The sequence below is a fragment of the Cephus cinctus genome, unplaced genomic scaffold, assembly GCF_000341935.2.
Source record: "Cephus cinctus unplaced genomic scaffold, Ccin1 Ccin1_scaffold0935, whole genome shotgun sequence".
In the NCBI taxonomy this organism is placed as follows: Eukaryota; Metazoa; Arthropoda; class Insecta; order Hymenoptera; family Cephidae; genus Cephus; species Cephus cinctus.
Genome location: NW_014333502.1, coordinates 371,987 through 387,042, shown reverse-complemented (window position 1 = coordinate 387,042; position 15,056 = coordinate 371,987). Strand labels below are relative to the sequence as shown.

General features: G+C 41.5%; 4 protein-coding genes across 11 annotated transcripts; 2 read left to right on the top strand and 2 right to left on the bottom strand.

Annotated features, from left to right (window-relative positions):
- Positions 1-327: 327 nt before the first annotated feature.
- On the bottom strand, positions 328-4,616 carry LOC107271293 (RING finger protein 207). 5 transcript variants are annotated; one of them, XM_025088535.1, is made up of 9 exons: positions 4,477-4,615; positions 4,125-4,362; positions 3,752-3,900; positions 2,864-3,648; positions 2,445-2,792; positions 2,085-2,367; positions 1,630-2,016; positions 1,283-1,554; positions 328-1,198 (listed from the first exon to the last, which is right to left on the bottom strand). In XM_025088535.1, the coding sequence occupies exons 2-9, from the start codon at positions 4,334-4,336 to the stop codon at positions 983-985; spliced, it is 2,652 nt and encodes an 883-aa protein (XP_024944303.1). In that variant the 5' UTR covers positions 4,337-4,362; positions 4,477-4,615; the 3' UTR covers positions 328-982. The 5 variants fall into 5 exon arrangements, with proteins under 5 accessions (XP_024944303.1, XP_024944302.1, XP_015602588.1 ...); XM_025088534.1 differs by having other exon boundaries at positions 328-1,551; positions 4,477-4,616; XM_015747102.2 differs by having other exon boundaries at positions 328-1,554; positions 2,445-2,789; positions 4,477-4,614.
- A 159-nt stretch (positions 4,617-4,775) lies between these two features.
- On the top strand, positions 4,776-8,530 carry LOC107271307 (retinal rod rhodopsin-sensitive cGMP 3',5'-cyclic phosphodiesterase subunit delta). Of its 3 annotated transcripts, none has more exons than XM_015747143.2 (5): positions 4,776-4,870; positions 7,177-7,296; positions 7,574-7,636; positions 7,725-7,982; positions 8,060-8,530. In XM_015747143.2, exons 2-5 carry the CDS (start codon positions 7,256-7,258, stop codon positions 8,139-8,141), a joined length of 444 nt encoding a protein of 147 aa, XP_015602629.1. In that variant the 5' UTR covers positions 4,776-4,870; positions 7,177-7,255; the 3' UTR covers positions 8,142-8,530. The 3 variants fall into 3 exon arrangements, with proteins under 3 accessions (XP_015602629.1, XP_024944320.1, XP_024944321.1); XM_025088552.1 differs by lacking the exon at positions 4,776-4,870 and adding an exon at positions 6,665-6,776; XM_025088553.1 differs by lacking the exon at positions 4,776-4,870 and adding an exon at positions 6,966-6,984.
- A 156-nt stretch (positions 8,531-8,686) lies between these two features.
- LOC107271303 (homeobox protein ARX) lies at positions 8,687-10,936 on the top strand. The gene is made up of 3 exons (XM_015747136.2): positions 8,687-9,491; positions 10,021-10,223; positions 10,277-10,936. The coding sequence occupies exons 1-3, from the start codon at positions 9,278-9,280 to the stop codon at positions 10,622-10,624; spliced, it is 765 nt and encodes a 254-aa protein (XP_015602622.1). The 5' UTR covers positions 8,687-9,277; the 3' UTR covers positions 10,625-10,936.
- Positions 10,937-10,963: 27 nt separating this feature from the next.
- LOC107271294 (cullin-2) lies at positions 10,964-15,017 on the bottom strand. 2 transcript variants are annotated; one of them, XM_015747104.2, is made up of 8 exons: positions 14,709-15,017; positions 13,883-14,099; positions 13,299-13,797; positions 13,029-13,208; positions 12,733-12,951; positions 12,490-12,660; positions 11,477-12,412; positions 10,964-11,389 (listed from the first exon to the last, which is right to left on the bottom strand). In XM_015747104.2, exons 2-8 carry the CDS (start codon positions 13,999-14,001, stop codon positions 11,258-11,260), a joined length of 2,256 nt encoding a protein of 751 aa, XP_015602590.1. In that variant the 5' UTR covers positions 14,002-14,099; positions 14,709-15,017; the 3' UTR covers positions 10,964-11,257. The 2 variants fall into 2 exon arrangements, with proteins under 2 accessions (XP_015602590.1, XP_024944305.1); XM_025088537.1 differs by lacking the exon at positions 14,709-15,017 and adding an exon at positions 14,628-14,644.
- Positions 15,018-15,056: the final 39 nt, after the last annotated feature.

Genomic DNA, 15,056 nt, shown 5'->3' with positions numbered 1-15,056 from the left:
GATTCGTAAACTGTAGATTGATAACGCAATGAATTTATAGCTAAGGTATTACATATGGAATCATATGTACTTATACGTATTTCTTTTATGCGTCTTTCATTTTATTTATAGATATAACCTCGTGTATATAATGGTACCGTTAACGTTATCCGGGAATATCACTATGTGCTTAGCGTCGCGCGTTATCCTCCTTAATATTAATAACGTGATTTACGTATTTATAGTTGATTTCTTTTTAATACGTTATCCTCACAATAACGTTATCAAAACGAGTATTTATAATTATCATTTCCACGTGAACCCGTAACGCACTCCGAACGTTACGCGTTCATTATTAATCGGCTTTTCCTTTTTTTTTTTTTGTAAGAAACGAAGAGTAAACTCGACTTGAGAGAAGTTATTTATTATGAAATTATGTTAAAAATTTCTTTTTTTTTTCTTTCCCCTCTCTAATCGCTTTACCTTCGTATTCCCATTGACATTTATTTGGATTTTGGCGCGTCGCCTTTGGCTTGTTAAGGCGCCCTATTCGATTAGGCTATATCGGTGATATATCAGCGTCGAATTAAATTCGTAATGTACCGTGGATTGGCAGTGTGTCGTCAAGTATCTCTATAGATAAAACAGATAAGAATACGCACTCGTATATTCGAGCGGCCGTATCTTCAAAGTGTCAAGTCGAGGGACTGACTTTTCTTTTTTAATAATGATTTAATTAATTATATAAGCAGGAATGAAATTATAGAACGTAAACCGCCGATCGCGCCGTTGAAAAGAAAAGAATAAGCATTTTATTATTTTCTTTTAAGATCTCTCTTTCTCTCTCTCTCAAATGGATACTATTACGTATACTGTTCTTTTATTTCGGATCGCTCTTTTTGCTATATGAAAATTTGCATGGAACGATGGAAATAGTATGGGAAAAATTAATGTAAAAGAAATATGAGCTTGTCGAGGCGTCGGCGTCATCGTCGAGACGCTCTTAATTTGTTTTGCTCTTACGATGATACCGGTGATGATGGAGATGATGGTGGCGCAGATGCGAACGCGTCTCCTGGACCGCAGCTACCAGGGTGCGCACCGCCTCCTCGTGACCCTCGAAGCTGTCGGCTTTCTTTAGCTGGCCAAGAGTACCGGATGTCTCGCCACTGGTGCGCTTACTCTTGGGACGTGGGAAGGTCTCCCAGGAACGTTGTTTCTGCACGAGAGACGCAGGCGTCGATGACGGTCCGATCAAAACCACCAAGGTTTTCCTCCCGTTTTCCTGGGATGATTGACCTACCGTCCCGTCGCCGATGCTGGAGCGACGGCTGTTCGCTGAACCTGTTGTGCTTAGACTGTCGCAGCTTGCCCTGCGACGTCTTCGAGCGTCGATGGAACCCTTGTCACCTGAGTAGAAGACATCCTCGGAGTCGCTCGCTGGGTACACCTTGACACCCTTGACGCTGGTCGCTGGTTTTTCGTCTGGTGGGACAGGATGTACCTGGGCCTGGACACGCTTCTTGGCATCCCCAAGGCTGGAGGCTTCGGATATTCTCTGATATTCGCTTTCTTCTATGGGAATTAATTTAATGGCGATTTAAAAGTCTTCTTCAGGGAATACAGGACTCACTTTGCACTAGTTGTTACCTGCTGCTTGTCCTTGCTGTTGGGACTCCGTGCAACGCTCCGGTTCTATGGTGTCTGCTGACGTATCCCCGGAGACACCCTTCAAGGAACGGTATAGTGAGCGGACCTTGGAGCCGCTGGAAGAGTGTCCTGGCGGTGTCTTCGGTTTGGTATTGTCCGGAGATTTACGTGAGCGACGGCTGGCGCTTCTATCGCGGCCTTCCTCACGACCTGGTGATTTCTTACGATCTTCTTTTGTTCTAGCCTTCTCAATGAGCTGGCTCAGGACGCCACGCTTTGCCTCTGAGGATTTAGCGGTCCCGTAGACGACGATGTTCCCGCTGGAGTCCACAACGGCTCCCACTCCGCCCGAAGGAGTCCTGCAACGTGTTGGCATCTCTTTGCTCTCTGTGAAGTGTCATTAATTGTTATCTTCCTATTGATCCGATTTACCTATGTCAACTTGACTCTCTGACCTTTCATGTACAATGCGTTATCAGCACTGGTGGTAGCACTACGTGGATGACGGCAGTCTTTTGTCGGTGCTGGCGTTTGCGGTTGTGCTGGTTCTTGCATCTGCAGTCTTGCCAGGTGATCAAGAAGGGCTTGCAAGTGTTGATGACCAGCTGCATCTGTTGCAGCTGCACTTGCCTCTCCTGCACTCACACCAACTGAGAACGATTTGACAAATGGCTCCAGTTGTTGTGCCATTGTTAACAATTGTTTGACCTCGCTTCGTAGAGTCAGAATATCGTTCATCTGCTTGGAGCAGGGTAAATCGTTATTGTAAAAAATTCACAACCTGAAAATGAGGTTTTTCATCGCCGTTTACAAACCTGAGAGTGAAAGATTTCCTTCTCGATGTGAATCCTGCACAACTGTTCCTCCCAAAGTGCATCAAAAATATTACGTAGTCTCTCTAATTCCATCTGATGATGCTCTAGCTGTTGCTCCAGGATTCGACAGTCTCTAGCAACATGCTCGTACCGAGCACCAAGTGGTGGCGTGTTGGCCCTACGAAGAAGAGCGACGTCCCGGTGCAATTCGCCAAGACGCTCCTTGACCGTCATCAGCTGCTGACTCAACTCCTTAAGTTGACTGTCGAACGTGCGACAGTGATTGGAAAACGATCCGCCATCAGCAGTTCCTTTAGATTGTATCCTCTGGCTGCACTTGCTCGTCTGCTAGAACAATCAATCCTTCTAGAGTTCATAACCGGTATGTTTATCAGTCTAATATGACGATCCAACACCACCTGGATGAGCTGTGGCTCAGTCTGTCCCACGTTGTGAGTTTGATCGTACAGCGATTCCTTAGGCGTCTGTATCTGTCCGATATAAGGTTGCAGGGCCCTGGCAAAATCATTTTTATAATTTATTTTCAGATGTGCAGCCAATAACGGTGGCCTGGCAAGATGTCCGAGCTGCGCAACACGACTGAGTCTCTCAAGCATCGGATGTGCCAGTTCCAAAAATTGATACTTGGTAGCTCCACTCGTGAAGGCTGTGCAGAGCATCAGGTGCATTTGCAGCACAGGCAATGCACTGCCTAAGGATAGCAGCTGTGCTCGCACCATACGCTCCTTTGTCTCGAATTGCCTTTGCAGTTCCGTCAGGACTGCCGAGTGGGTCTTCGCCATAGCTTCCTGCATACCCTGGCAGTACGCGTTCAGTGAACGCTTCTCAGACTCGAGACTGTGACGTAGCTCATCCAGCTGGGACTTCAGGGCGAGCAAACCGTCACGTACCCCAGCCTGTAATTCGCATATAGAATTTGCCGCACGTTCCATCTTCTTCGAGGCTTGCTGCCATGCGTTATCTATATCCACGCAGTGGAGACGCGCGTCTGCTGAGGTATCACGTAGACAGCTTGCGCACAGCATACACTTTGCCGTTTGGCTGTACATTATATACTGCTCCCCGTGCGTGGAGCAACGACGCTGGGTATCCTTGGAGCATTTGCTCATGTGCACCACCTCGTGGGTAGAGAACATCTTCGCGCGATGCGTGTGCTCCCTGCAGTGGTTGCAAAGCGCCTGACCTGGATAGAATTAAAACCCCTATGTTTACAACCCTTAATCTTCAGCTCCCTCCAGGTGCTCCACTAGGTCTTTGAGATGTCCAGGTGATTACTGTATACTCACCACACGTTGTGCAAAAGAACATTGTGGTCTTGTCGCGCTTGTCGCAGTTTGCACATGGTGGATTTTCTGAATTGGCTAGCTCCACCAATTGGTGCATCAACTGATCTGCTGGCGGTTGCTGCGCCCCTTCCTTCAATTGCGTCACTTGCCTGAGCATTAATTAAACTTCGTGTCAACGATTAATTACGAATCGTACAATATAATGGAGTACTATTGCCCAGGCAATATTCAAGAACGTTACACAGATCAGTGATTCAATTTGTAATATATTGTGAATGGGCATTTAAAAGATAATTTCCATATCAAGGTTAGGGCATTATGAAAATAAAAATTAATATTGCTATAGCTTTTTTACAAATTTTATATCACATACCCGCATATAGGACAAGCGACTTTGCCGTCGGGATGGGGTCCGCGTAGGCACTTCGCGCAGAAGGTGTGGAAGCAGACGAGTAAACATGGCTCGTTGTAATAATCGTGGCAGACGCCACATATAAGTGGATTCCTGGGTGCGGCGTTCACTCCAGAATTACCGCCGTCAGCATCCCCAGGTCCTTCTCCAGCTACTGAGCCAGAACTCGCCATCCTCCTCTGTCGGCACGAGCGGCCACCTGGACCATCAGTTTTCTTTTATCAATCCTCACCACAAATATCGTTCCAAGTGCACAATGAGTCTTGAACTTCTACGTGATTCTCATTACGTATATCTCAGGTTGTTTACTTACCCCAGTACCCGCCGCAGAGAACGAGATGGGCTGGCTTATCGGACCGTCATTCTGACGTAGTGACGAGCCACCCTTTCTTTGCGCCTGACGAACGCAGACGTCACGACGCGCGCACCGCTTACCTATATACTTTTCATTCTAGTACATATGTGCCTGTGCTCTTACCGACGCCGACGCCGACGCCACATATACTGACACTGCTGCTGTGCATCCACTGCGGACCCAACCCTCTATTAGAATTTATAAGGGTGTACGTCGCAATTATATCATCTCCACGGATGGATACGTTACTCTGCAGAATCCTCATCTATTGAGTTTGTTTAGAGACGTCATCTTGAATTTCCCAGGAGTCACCTGGATACATTTTTCATATTAATTTTATACATCTTTTGAGGTTAGAATATTTGTATCCTACTATTCAATCCCTTTTTCATTTATCAAATCGCTCGCAGGGGTTCCCTCTGGAATGCTAGACCCCTAGGGGAATTCCTTCAATATTTTTATCTCAGTATTGATGTACAGATTGCTTTCAGAGACACGTCTCAAAGTAGATTCTACGTGTGCGATACGTCACCATCCATATATAGTCCCAACAATTTGATTCTGTGCTGATTTCATAGGGATGTAGCCAAAGCATACACGGCACCATGTGTACAGTGCACTTTCAACTGCTTCTAGCAATGAACCTGGGTAATATTTGCCAGCGTTGGTACATCGAAAGCGGCCTTTACGTTTACCCCAAGTATATGGGTGACCCTTGAACAGGTCAGCGGGCGTGAAAACTCGACCCAGTAAAGTGCAGTATGCCACAGCGTAGGAAGAGCACCATGCAATTCCACGATGTGATCTTAGCCGTCCCTTTATTTCTTACTCTTTGGTAGGTTATATTTTAAAGTAAAAGAAAACCACAATCTCTTTTGCATCACTGTACTTGTATCAGAAAGTATGAAGCTTCCTAGAAGATGCTTCTGCTATGTTACTTTATCTGCAGTCACTGTTTGCAACTATAATTTTTTACCTTCCATTTCCTCATGGTATAGATCCATTTTTATTATTATAAATAGTCTGAAACTTATTTGTTCCATTTTCTATCTTTCTCTTTCTTTGTTGTATTTCTGGTGCATCTGTTTCCTTTTTTCTTTCATCTTCCTATATCTTCATCTCTTCTTGCAAGCTGCTGCGACGCCGCTTCGGGTGAGCTCCACTTTGCGCCTGGTTCCCTGTATTCCGGGATAGGTCTGCTCCGCCAAAGGGGACGTCGATGGGAAGCAGGCTGAGGGAAACTTTTATTTTTTATTTACTTGCGGATTCTATCCTTTGCGGTTGGCATATATGAATGCATATATATTATAAGTGTATATATAAATATATATCCTCACACATCACTACCACGAACTGGTGACTGGGACGCGGACGGGATTTCTTTTGCTCAGAGAAAATCCTTTCATCCTCATCTATATACTTTTCAGGTTTCGTGTGCAAATATGTATCAAGAAATATCATTCCTACCAGACAGCATTTACGTTCCTGGTGAAGTTCGTTAATCCCTGGTGGCGTTGGAAAACTATTTTTTGTAAATTGATAAAACTGTATAGTTTGTTTCAAAAGATATTTCAGGCTGGTAACGTACTTGGTTATAGTTAGTTAAAGTTGAATGTGTATTTTTTTCCAGCCTAACTAAAGATACTTGTATTAGTCGATTTTATATTATTTTGTATATATTAGGTCGCCAAGGATGAAATTTGTAGAAAAAAGGCAAAAGTTGGTTGATAACTACAAATTTCATTCTTGACGACCCAATAGATCATACAAGATATGATTTCTTTATGAATATACAATTCTTTTCAGATTAATACAACCTGAACACATTCTCTTATTACATCTGCAAGTGTTTGATTTAAGAATTAAACGTGTGTATTCTTTCATCGGATTTTATTTTTTATACAAATTATGAAACATCTTGTATGTAACTTTGCTATATATGTATATTGTATATATATATGCACCCTGCATTGGCCAAGCTCTTTCGTTCCACGATATGCTCTGGGTTATATTTTATTTCAGGAAACTTTTCAATACCTGCTTTTACTACTTCGTTTAAATTATTCGCACAGTCATAGACCTGTAGCCATTTTATTTGTATTGCAGTTTCATAGCGCATTCATTAATTAGTTTTCCTTGGGTATGAAAATGAAAAGTTAGTATTACCCAGTCGTTGCTCTACATTTTACATACTTCTGGAAGTACTTGCAGGAATATATGGAATTCAGACGAGGACTTCATTTTGGTCTGAGTTACTGGTAAAGTGCAATTTGTGGGTCATGCATTTCTTTGTCATTGAACAATTATAGCTATTCAATGAGTTTGCCAGTTTTTTGTAGTTGGATTTATGTTTTATGTTATATTCGTATGCGTGGTACGTGGTGAGAGAAACAATGGGATAATCGTTTCCGATGATTGCGCGAGTGCTGTAGAGAAAAAAGAATAAAGGGAAAATAACAATGAGAGGTAGAGAAAGATGAAAAGAAAAAGAATAAAAGGCATGCACGAAAGGGCTGCATGCATCACGTGATATGTAACGACATCAGCACTCTCTCGCGGCCACAAGTCGAAAATGGCCGATCCAGGCCGATCGAAACTAGGCGAAGTATTTAGCCATTTTAGTATAGTGCAGTATAGTGGTTATCTTTGTGTTTACAGATATGGGGAATCGATAACGAACACCTTTGTGGTCACCGGCCAGAGATAATAAAGACTAATTACTAGAGGAAAATTGAAAATGCCGTCCCGTAGTGAGGATATCCTCAAAGGTTTTCAAATGTATCCTTGGTGTATGGTGGAAGTTTGAGATATTACTTTTTATTTATTGTATGTCATCTTCGAGGTTAAGAATTGCTGTCAGTTTGCTAATCATTATGTATGTCGATGGTCCTGATTTGTATTTTATTACATTGATTTTTGTTTATTGATTATTTCTGTCACTCTTTTTTGATTGTATCGTATTTCATAGTAGTCGTTGGTATATTTTCTTTATCAACGAGAATGTTATCTATATGTATTAATTGAATGGGGAAATCATTCCTTGACTGATGTCTAGTAATTGGATGAACCTTCGTGATGCTGATAGTGGCAAAATTTTATGGCAGGGCAATGAGGATCTGTGAGTAAAGAATGATTTATTTTAGAATGGGATATTTACCAATTTCATTGATTGAATTTAAAAATTTTTTTATTATTTCTATCACCAGCTCGATACCAGACGTTGAACATGAAGCTAGAGTGCCGAAGAAGATTTTGAGATGTCGAGCTGTTTCGAGAGAAATTAATTTCAGTTCTGCTGAACCTATGGAGAGGTTTCGATTAGAACAGAAGGTTCTGTTCAAGGGTCGTTACCTTGAAGAATGGTTCTTTGAGTTTGGATTTGTTATTCCAAATAGTACAAATACCTGGCAAAGTTTAATTGAAGCTGCACCTGAAAGTCAAATGATGCCTGCCAATGTGCTGAAGTAAGCTATTAACAGTATTTCTTTGATCGATATTATTTTCAATGTGTATAATTAATTTTTGTACATTTTATTTACAGTGGCAATGTAGTAATAGAAACAAAATTCTTCGACGATGATCTTCTTGTCTCTACAAGTCGGGTTCGTCTCTTTTATGTCTAAGATGGTCTATGTTTTTGCTTATCATCCAGCAGCGATCTGGGACCAAATATTTTAAGCACGATGATGGTACGGAGCTGACGGTTCGATTGGCAAGTCCAAATCACATTGTCCTATTACCGTTATTATTATTTATTTGTAATACTGCATTTATCACAAACGCGATTTACAACTTGCCTCCAATTAGCTATTCCTTACTAAAGTAGATCGTAGTAGAGGTGAATGCACTCATTGAATGGTATTAGTTATTTATATCAATACCGAGTCGTGAGGTCTGTATTATCAAAACACTTACATTTCATTTTAAGACGTAGGTACTTATACAATGAAGTATTACAAACATTTTTGTATACCATAATAACACACTGAGCAATAAACAGTATACATATATAGATGACTATGATTCGGAAGTATTGAAATATCTTATATAATATATTTAATTTAAGAGAACTTTGTTATCAAACCCTAAATAACTACACTTGGAGATAGTACCTCGTCGTTAATACGGTACTGCTTTTACGATTAAACAAACCTGGAAACACTACCCATGCAAAAACATGGATTCACTGTGCAGCTACTTAGAAGGTGTTGTAATGGGCACAGTAAGCTGCGAAGAGTCTTGAAGCCCAAAAGTCACACAACGTAAAGCCCGTCAAGGTAGAAAGCAGATATACTTTTTTAACAGGGGTGAGTCGAACGACCGGCCGTATATTATTGATTCGCGGTGTACAAGCAATACATTTTTGAGGCTTCACCAGCCCCTACTCCTGGGGAAGTTCACGTTGAATATACGTGAGATTCCCTACTCGTTCCTGGCGTTGTACAGGTGTAAGGCGAGTGAGAGAGAGAGATACTGAGGTAGAATGTAACAGAGTAACAGAGAAGTAAAAGCTTGAGGGTAAAAAACACCTGAAGCTAAAAGAGAGGAAAGAAACGAACTACGGAGTTGCCGAGCCGGTCGAGAGCGTAGGGGATTCAAAACGTTGGCTTTGCCGCTGGCTTGCGATTCAATTACCATTAGCCCATCCTCGGCACGGATTCTCACCTGTCAGGGTGAATACCAGTGCGAAAACACTAATCATATTAAGAATAAGGAACACTGGATTCGAGGGTGCACGTCAGGGAGGATCGTTATCTTCATGGAACTTAAGGAAGAGGACGAAAATGTCAGCGAGGCTGGAAGGCAGCTCTTCCTCGTCGGCACACCAAGGGATCCTCTGGTATCAGCTGGTGCCATTGTTGCTGCTTCTGGCACTGTCGACGAGATAAATCCTGGCGGGGATCTACAGACGAGCGCCCTTGCTGGTCTGATGGGCACGCAATCTTCCTCCGTTTGCTTTCCTGCGAAATTCAGTAAGTGGACAACTGCCGGACCTGGCTTTGATTTAATTAACTAGCTTGCTCCCTGTCTTGCTCCATGTGCTAGTCAACTTGGGGTAGCTCAATTAAATTATTGCTAAATGCATTAAGCTGTCGTTCCACCAGCCCTTTTTTTAAAATAGAGTTAGTACTAATCGGGTTAACAGTTATGAACCGTTTTTTACTAGTCGCTCTATGTATTATGCACTGTGTTATGCGATTAGCCCAACAACTTTGGCTACCCTTAACTGTATGTACCTAATGAGGATATATTTGCTTCGTACTGTGCGCCATTATGTAGCTGTGTAGTGTTTTTGGCGCATATGAAAAGGTAGATGATGAATGAAAGCACTCCGGGATACTCAGTGTTCCTTGTTGTAGATGGAGTACCCTAATGTATAGGTAGATAACACTTGTTTAATGCTTACATTTATAATTTAATAAAAGCTTCTTTTTTGTCTTGTTATTCATTGTCCGACAACAGTGATAGTATATTTTTAATACTTTTCATTCTTACTTACAGCTTATGACTTTTCACCGAGTCCAGGAAGCGAAGATAGACAACCATCCGGTGTTGGCAAAAGGAAGCAAAGAAGATACCGCACCACGTTCACGAATTTTCAATTGGAGGAGCTCGAAAGAGCGTTTCAAAAAACTCACTATCCGGACGTCTTCTTCAGGGAAGAACTGGCCTTACGTATCCAGTTAACCGAGGCCAGAGTACAGGTACCAGGAGTTTGATGAATCTACCAGGATTAAGAAATAACCCTGTGGATTAGGTATGGTTTCAGAATAGAAGAGCAAAGTGGCGGAAACAAGAGAAGCAATGTAAAGTCTCCACCCATCTTGGTTCTCATTTGCAACATGTGGAGTGTCAGGATGCTCAGCAACAACAGCAGCAGCACCATCATCAGCAACAGCAGCAACCCGATCATCTTTTCTTGGAACCACCACTAGGTAGTCCACCGCCTATTTACTTGGGTATGGAGTGGGCTGGATTTTCTCCATACAGCAGTACAGCGAGCACCTCTCCTCTTATCATTAACGGAATGAACAAACCTCCGGAACCTGAGGATAATCCTTTACTGGATCCTGATCTTCTTCAACTAAAAGCACCACGTTCCTAATAAATTCAATAAGGTGTCATCGGAAGGCGTCGCTTGTACAAGTAACTAGAAACATCCTACGAAAGCTAGGTTGAAACTCCGGGGACCAGAAGAGAAACATTGCACCAGGTGCAATATCAGTAGACATATTGTTATATAGATTTTATAAGGACGCTTTGAAAAAAGTAAATATGTTATTCGAGAAATCAATAACGGATATAGACGAAAGGGATCATCGATTGGTATAATAAATCACGGTTGGTTGGTGGACATGGAGGAAATAACAGATAAGCATATTACAATAATAACGGAGGACTATTGAGAGTTACCAATAAACGATTTCAATTTCCATAAAGAAAATTTAAAATAGTAACATCATCTTTATTCGGTGCGCATATATTACATTTCATTTAATCAATTACTTAAGATATTCATTCGGTTGATTAAGGAGCAATTAAGCGACCTAGGACAATCATCCTCGTGGTTATGCTGCTTGTTTATCTCATCGAGACATTTAGCGTTTAGCATCATCCCTCTGAATTAATTCTTCCTCTCGTTTCCTCATGATTTTTAAACGACAACGTCATCCAAACGATACGTTAACCTGGGTGCGTCTTCGAATGAAATAAATTAACATTCCACGTTGTGACTAGGTTACGCCACATAGGAATATTCATCCGCACTGTTTGGAGTACGCTCGATGTACTGTTTGTCTATAAGGGCTTCGATGCACTTTTTAATCATACCAATTGAAGGTGCAAAGGTCACCTTAGATTGGCCTAATACCTTAAAAAGAAAAATGAGGAATATACTCATAATACGTTGAATTTACGTCCTTTACCTTTGTTCACGTTATGTTATAGATATACGTACTTCCTGGACCAGTTGATTGTGTCTTAGTAGTTTTCGGCTTTTCATTATTCGCACGATTGCTGCTTGAAGGTAGAGTTTTCTATCGTCATCAACGCTACGATGAGTAGCCTCGGCGTCGTGAGGTGCGTCACGTTGTAGAGCGCCAGTTACCCTGAACTTCGTTCTCTTGTTGTAATATTCAAAATTGAGCGTGAGCACAGTCTCTTCCTCGAGTTCACCTTCAACCGACTTCTTCAGTATCTTACAGTCCACCAAGCTAGCAGCGTGTTTAACTAACTGCTCATGAGATAGTCTTAAAGATATTGCAGCATCCCTGCAGGATATCGCATCACAGTGCTCGAAGAGGAGTAATAGAGCCATCTGATAGGTTTGCACGGTTACCAGATACGGCTTTTTTAGATAGTTAAACTTGAGTTCACCCTGACATAGGTGGTGAAGCCAGGTGAGCTTGCGACCGCTAAATTGCGCGTGGTAAAAACTCTCAAATGCCTGAACACTCTTCTCCAGCTGTTGAGGTACGTGAAATGGTCCTGGGGATGGTGGTAGACCCAATGGCCATGCGCCAGCTTGTAGGACGTAAACAACAAATCCTATACCCAGTTTATTCTCTTCTTTTCGTTCACGTAGAATTGTTGTAAACTTGGCATTTAGATCCGCTGAGACCGACATGTCGGTGAACATCCTGTGTAATTTATTCGTGAACTCGTATCCGCACGCTTGCTTTAGCCTGTCTATCATGGCTTCCTCGGCATCCATAGATTGAGATTGTTGGTGTATCAAACGTTTCGCTAACATTCTCGCGTAGAACTTCTGAAAAACGTCCTTGTCGTCAACGTATTTAAATACGGTTATCGACCTGGCCAGTTTCTCTTCTATCTCACTCTCTGATGCACCCTTGGCTGACTTTTTAAGCAGGGAGTCGCAGTATTTGGCTAGCTGGTTGAGGATTTAGAAAGGTTATTGATTATATTGCGAGATATTTTAACCAATTTGACATAAACAATATTTTGTACCAGTTCTGGTGCTCGCGCTGGTTGTCTAGGTGCGGGCCTGTGATTGACAACTGCCGAACAAGCTTTATCCAGGGCGCCTATAAATGCTTGATCGCCTTTAAAAACTTCCTTTATTAGTTCTGAGTATTTTGAATGTACGTCTAGCATACTCTCGACGAACTGCGTGTGTATCTGTGTAAAATAATAATAGGTTAAGTTTGAATATTAATATGACAGCTGAGAGTTCTGAATATTCATTCGCACGTTTTCACCCTGAAGAGGTCCTATGGCTTGTAAACCCTGATGCGTGATGTGCTGAGTGAGTTTTAGTACAAGTGGTGTCAGACCGGATGGCAGTGGCCTCGATAGAGGATATAGGAGAGACAGATCTCTTCTACGTTCATTTTCTATCATTAAATCAGCTTCTGAATGTAGCCAAGCTACATGAGCTGCAACCATTTTTTCTTCGCAACATTGCCTCACCTATGGAATATTTCCGACATCGGTATATTTGTTTCTATTCATGTTTCACTAGCTATGTTTAGAATTAGTTATGGTACCTTTGGTACGGAACTTATGTGTAGGAATTTGTGGGCTCGTAACTCTTCTTGACTTAATCTCCAAGTGACTCGTTCCATATATCTAGTGACATCAGACTGCTGGAGTAACTCGGAAGCCTCTCTCGAATAAAAATTTCCACTTGCCTCTAAGAATGGTGCTTCAAACATTTCTTGGTACATCTGGAAATTCAGATTTTGAATTACAGCACCCGAAAGTATTTAGTAAAAGTTAAAAAACAAGACGGTTCTTTCTTTGAAAAAGAAACGTACATCTAGTTGCCCCTTCATTTTGTATTCCTCCACTCTAACAAAACTCTGTATCACGCCACGTATGACATCCGTGCTAGCTGATTGCGCTTCGCCTACTCTATCCGCGTATATACCTTCCAGAAGAAGGGTCACAAGAGATGTTCTAAGGGGCGCAATCATCTTGTTCTTCCAAATATCAAGACCGAGCTCGCCAATTTCCATCTGTTCTTCAAAACCAGGTGATGCTGTTGAGGACGTTCCATAGATCATCTCAGCTTCACTAAGTTTTTGCTTCTTAATGTGTTGTTGGTTAAGATAGAGATAAAGGCGGTGAACGTAATTTATTCCCTGAGAATATTCAGTCCAGGCTCTATGGTATGCCTGCAAGAGACCAGTCTCGCCTTGGGCTTGAACCTTGGTCAATAATTGTTTCACATGATTCTCCAGGAAGCACTTGGTTTCATTATAGAGCCTGTCAGCAAATGGCTCAGGATTCGCCACACATAACGAGTATACATCACTAAAAATATAACAAGTATTAGAACAACCCCTTTACATTATTTCTAATAAGAAAAATATCAACTGATCATTCCTATTCTTCCCACCTAAATCTGTCATTCCAAGTAGAACGTGGTACATCAGCTAACGTGATTACACCTTTAACAGTTTCCTGCAAGACATTCCACGTCTGCCGAAAGTCCACCTTCTTTGGTTTCAAAGACATTTCTCCTTTTTCTCTTTTCTATTTTGTAAAATTACAATGTTGGGAAAGAATGTTAATGGGCTCACAATAAGCAGTGTATAATTAACAGTGTCTCAGACCTATAAATTGTAAAGAAAATACTATTATAATCCCATAGAATACTGAATGTGCATAAACCACATTCAACATTCAACTGGCTAGTGACTCGTTTACGTTCATCCCGTCCATCTTTCAGTGGATGAATAGTAAAAAAGTGAAATTGGAGCATGAATGTTATATTTTAAGAATGTGCAGCCATCTTTATTTCGAAATATATCTAGTTGAAGACATTCACGGCACAAAATCCTTGATAATGTAATTCCGTTAATTCGCACATAACAGAAAATCAATGATTGGAAGAGAAAGTAGACATAAATTAGTATAAATAATTACAACACGTCAAGTGCAAAAGAGAAATATGTAAAATTGACAGACTAATACAGTCAGCCTTATTCTGTAACCAGAGAAAATCACAGCAGCATATGACAATACCAAAGAAAACGATCATCCTAACGCTTTGAAAGGAGCAAGAAAACAAACAATTAAAAATTATAATCTATCGAGTTTGCAAGTTCACGTATAGCCCAGCTGTTCTTTACAGAACTAACCAAAGTCTCACGTATGCGATCAAATAGGAAGCGTAAAATCCTTGTATCTAACTAATGAAATTTAGTATCCGTCGTGCTTACTGTTCTTGGATCATTTATTTTTGGGGCACCACGAGTCATTCCCCGTTGCAAAATGCATGACATTTGCAATAACTCGACTCGACCTGTAACTGCTTCTAGAACTCCTCCTGTTCCCTGATTTACTATGTTCCTATTTGTCAGCGTCGAATTTCAATGGTCAATTATCCTCCACTTCTATGACCAGTCACTGAAAATCCACACAGTAATCGAGACTCCCAGTTAATACGGATTACACCGAGAACATGCACTTGATATAAACTTCTCAATAACATTACACGGCCATTTTTTTCTCAACTTGCTGTCTTCGAGACTACAGGATGGTGGGGGTTGTTCGAGAAAAGCAGGGTT

Excerpts from the sequence above, each read along its gene's own strand:
- LOC107271293 (XM_025088532.1), bottom strand. The coding sequence starts at position 4,336 with ATGGCGAGTTCTGGCTCAGTAGCTGGAGAAGGACCTGGGGATGCTGAC. Across the intron at positions 3,901-4,124 it reads GTCGCTTGTCCTATATGCGG|GCAAGTGACGCAATTGAAGG; the intron begins GTATGTGATATA and ends ATTAATGCTCAG. Across the intron at positions 2,793-2,863 it reads CTGAGCCACAGCTCATCCAG|CAGACGAGCAAGTGCAGCCA; the intron begins GTGGTGTTGGAT and ends TGATTGTTCTAG.
- LOC107271307 (XM_015747143.2), top strand. The coding sequence starts at position 7,256 with ATGCCGTCCCGTAGTGAGGATATCCTCAAAGGTTTTCAAAT. Across the intron at positions 7,297-7,573 it reads ATCCTCAAAGGTTTTCAAAT|TAATTGGATGAACCTTCGTG; the intron begins GTATCCTTGGTG and ends ACTGATGTCTAG. Across the intron at positions 7,983-8,059 it reads ATGCCTGCCAATGTGCTGAA|TGGCAATGTAGTAATAGAAA; the intron begins GTAAGCTATTAA and ends TTTTATTTACAG.
- LOC107271303 (XM_015747136.2), top strand. The coding sequence starts at position 9,278 with ATGGAACTTAAGGAAGAGGACGAAAATGTCAGCGAGGCTGGAAGGCAG. Across the intron at positions 9,492-10,020 it reads TTGCTTTCCTGCGAAATTCA|CTTATGACTTTTCACCGAGT; the intron begins GTAAGTGGACAA and ends TCTTACTTACAG. Across the intron at positions 10,224-10,276 it reads TAACCGAGGCCAGAGTACAG|GTATGGTTTCAGAATAGAAG; the intron begins GTACCAGGAGTT and ends CCTGTGGATTAG.
- LOC107271294 (XM_015747104.2), bottom strand. The coding sequence starts at position 14,001 with ATGTCTTTGAAACCAAAGAAGGTGGACTTTCGGCAGACGTGGAATGTC. Across the intron at positions 13,209-13,298 it reads AAATGAAGGGGCAACTAGAT|ATGTACCAAGAAATGTTTGA; the intron begins GTACGTTTCTTT and ends CTGAATTTCCAG. Across the intron at positions 12,661-12,732 it reads GACCTCTTCAGGGTGAAAAC|ATACACACGCAGTTCGTCGA; the intron begins GTGCGAATGAAT and ends TATTTTACACAG.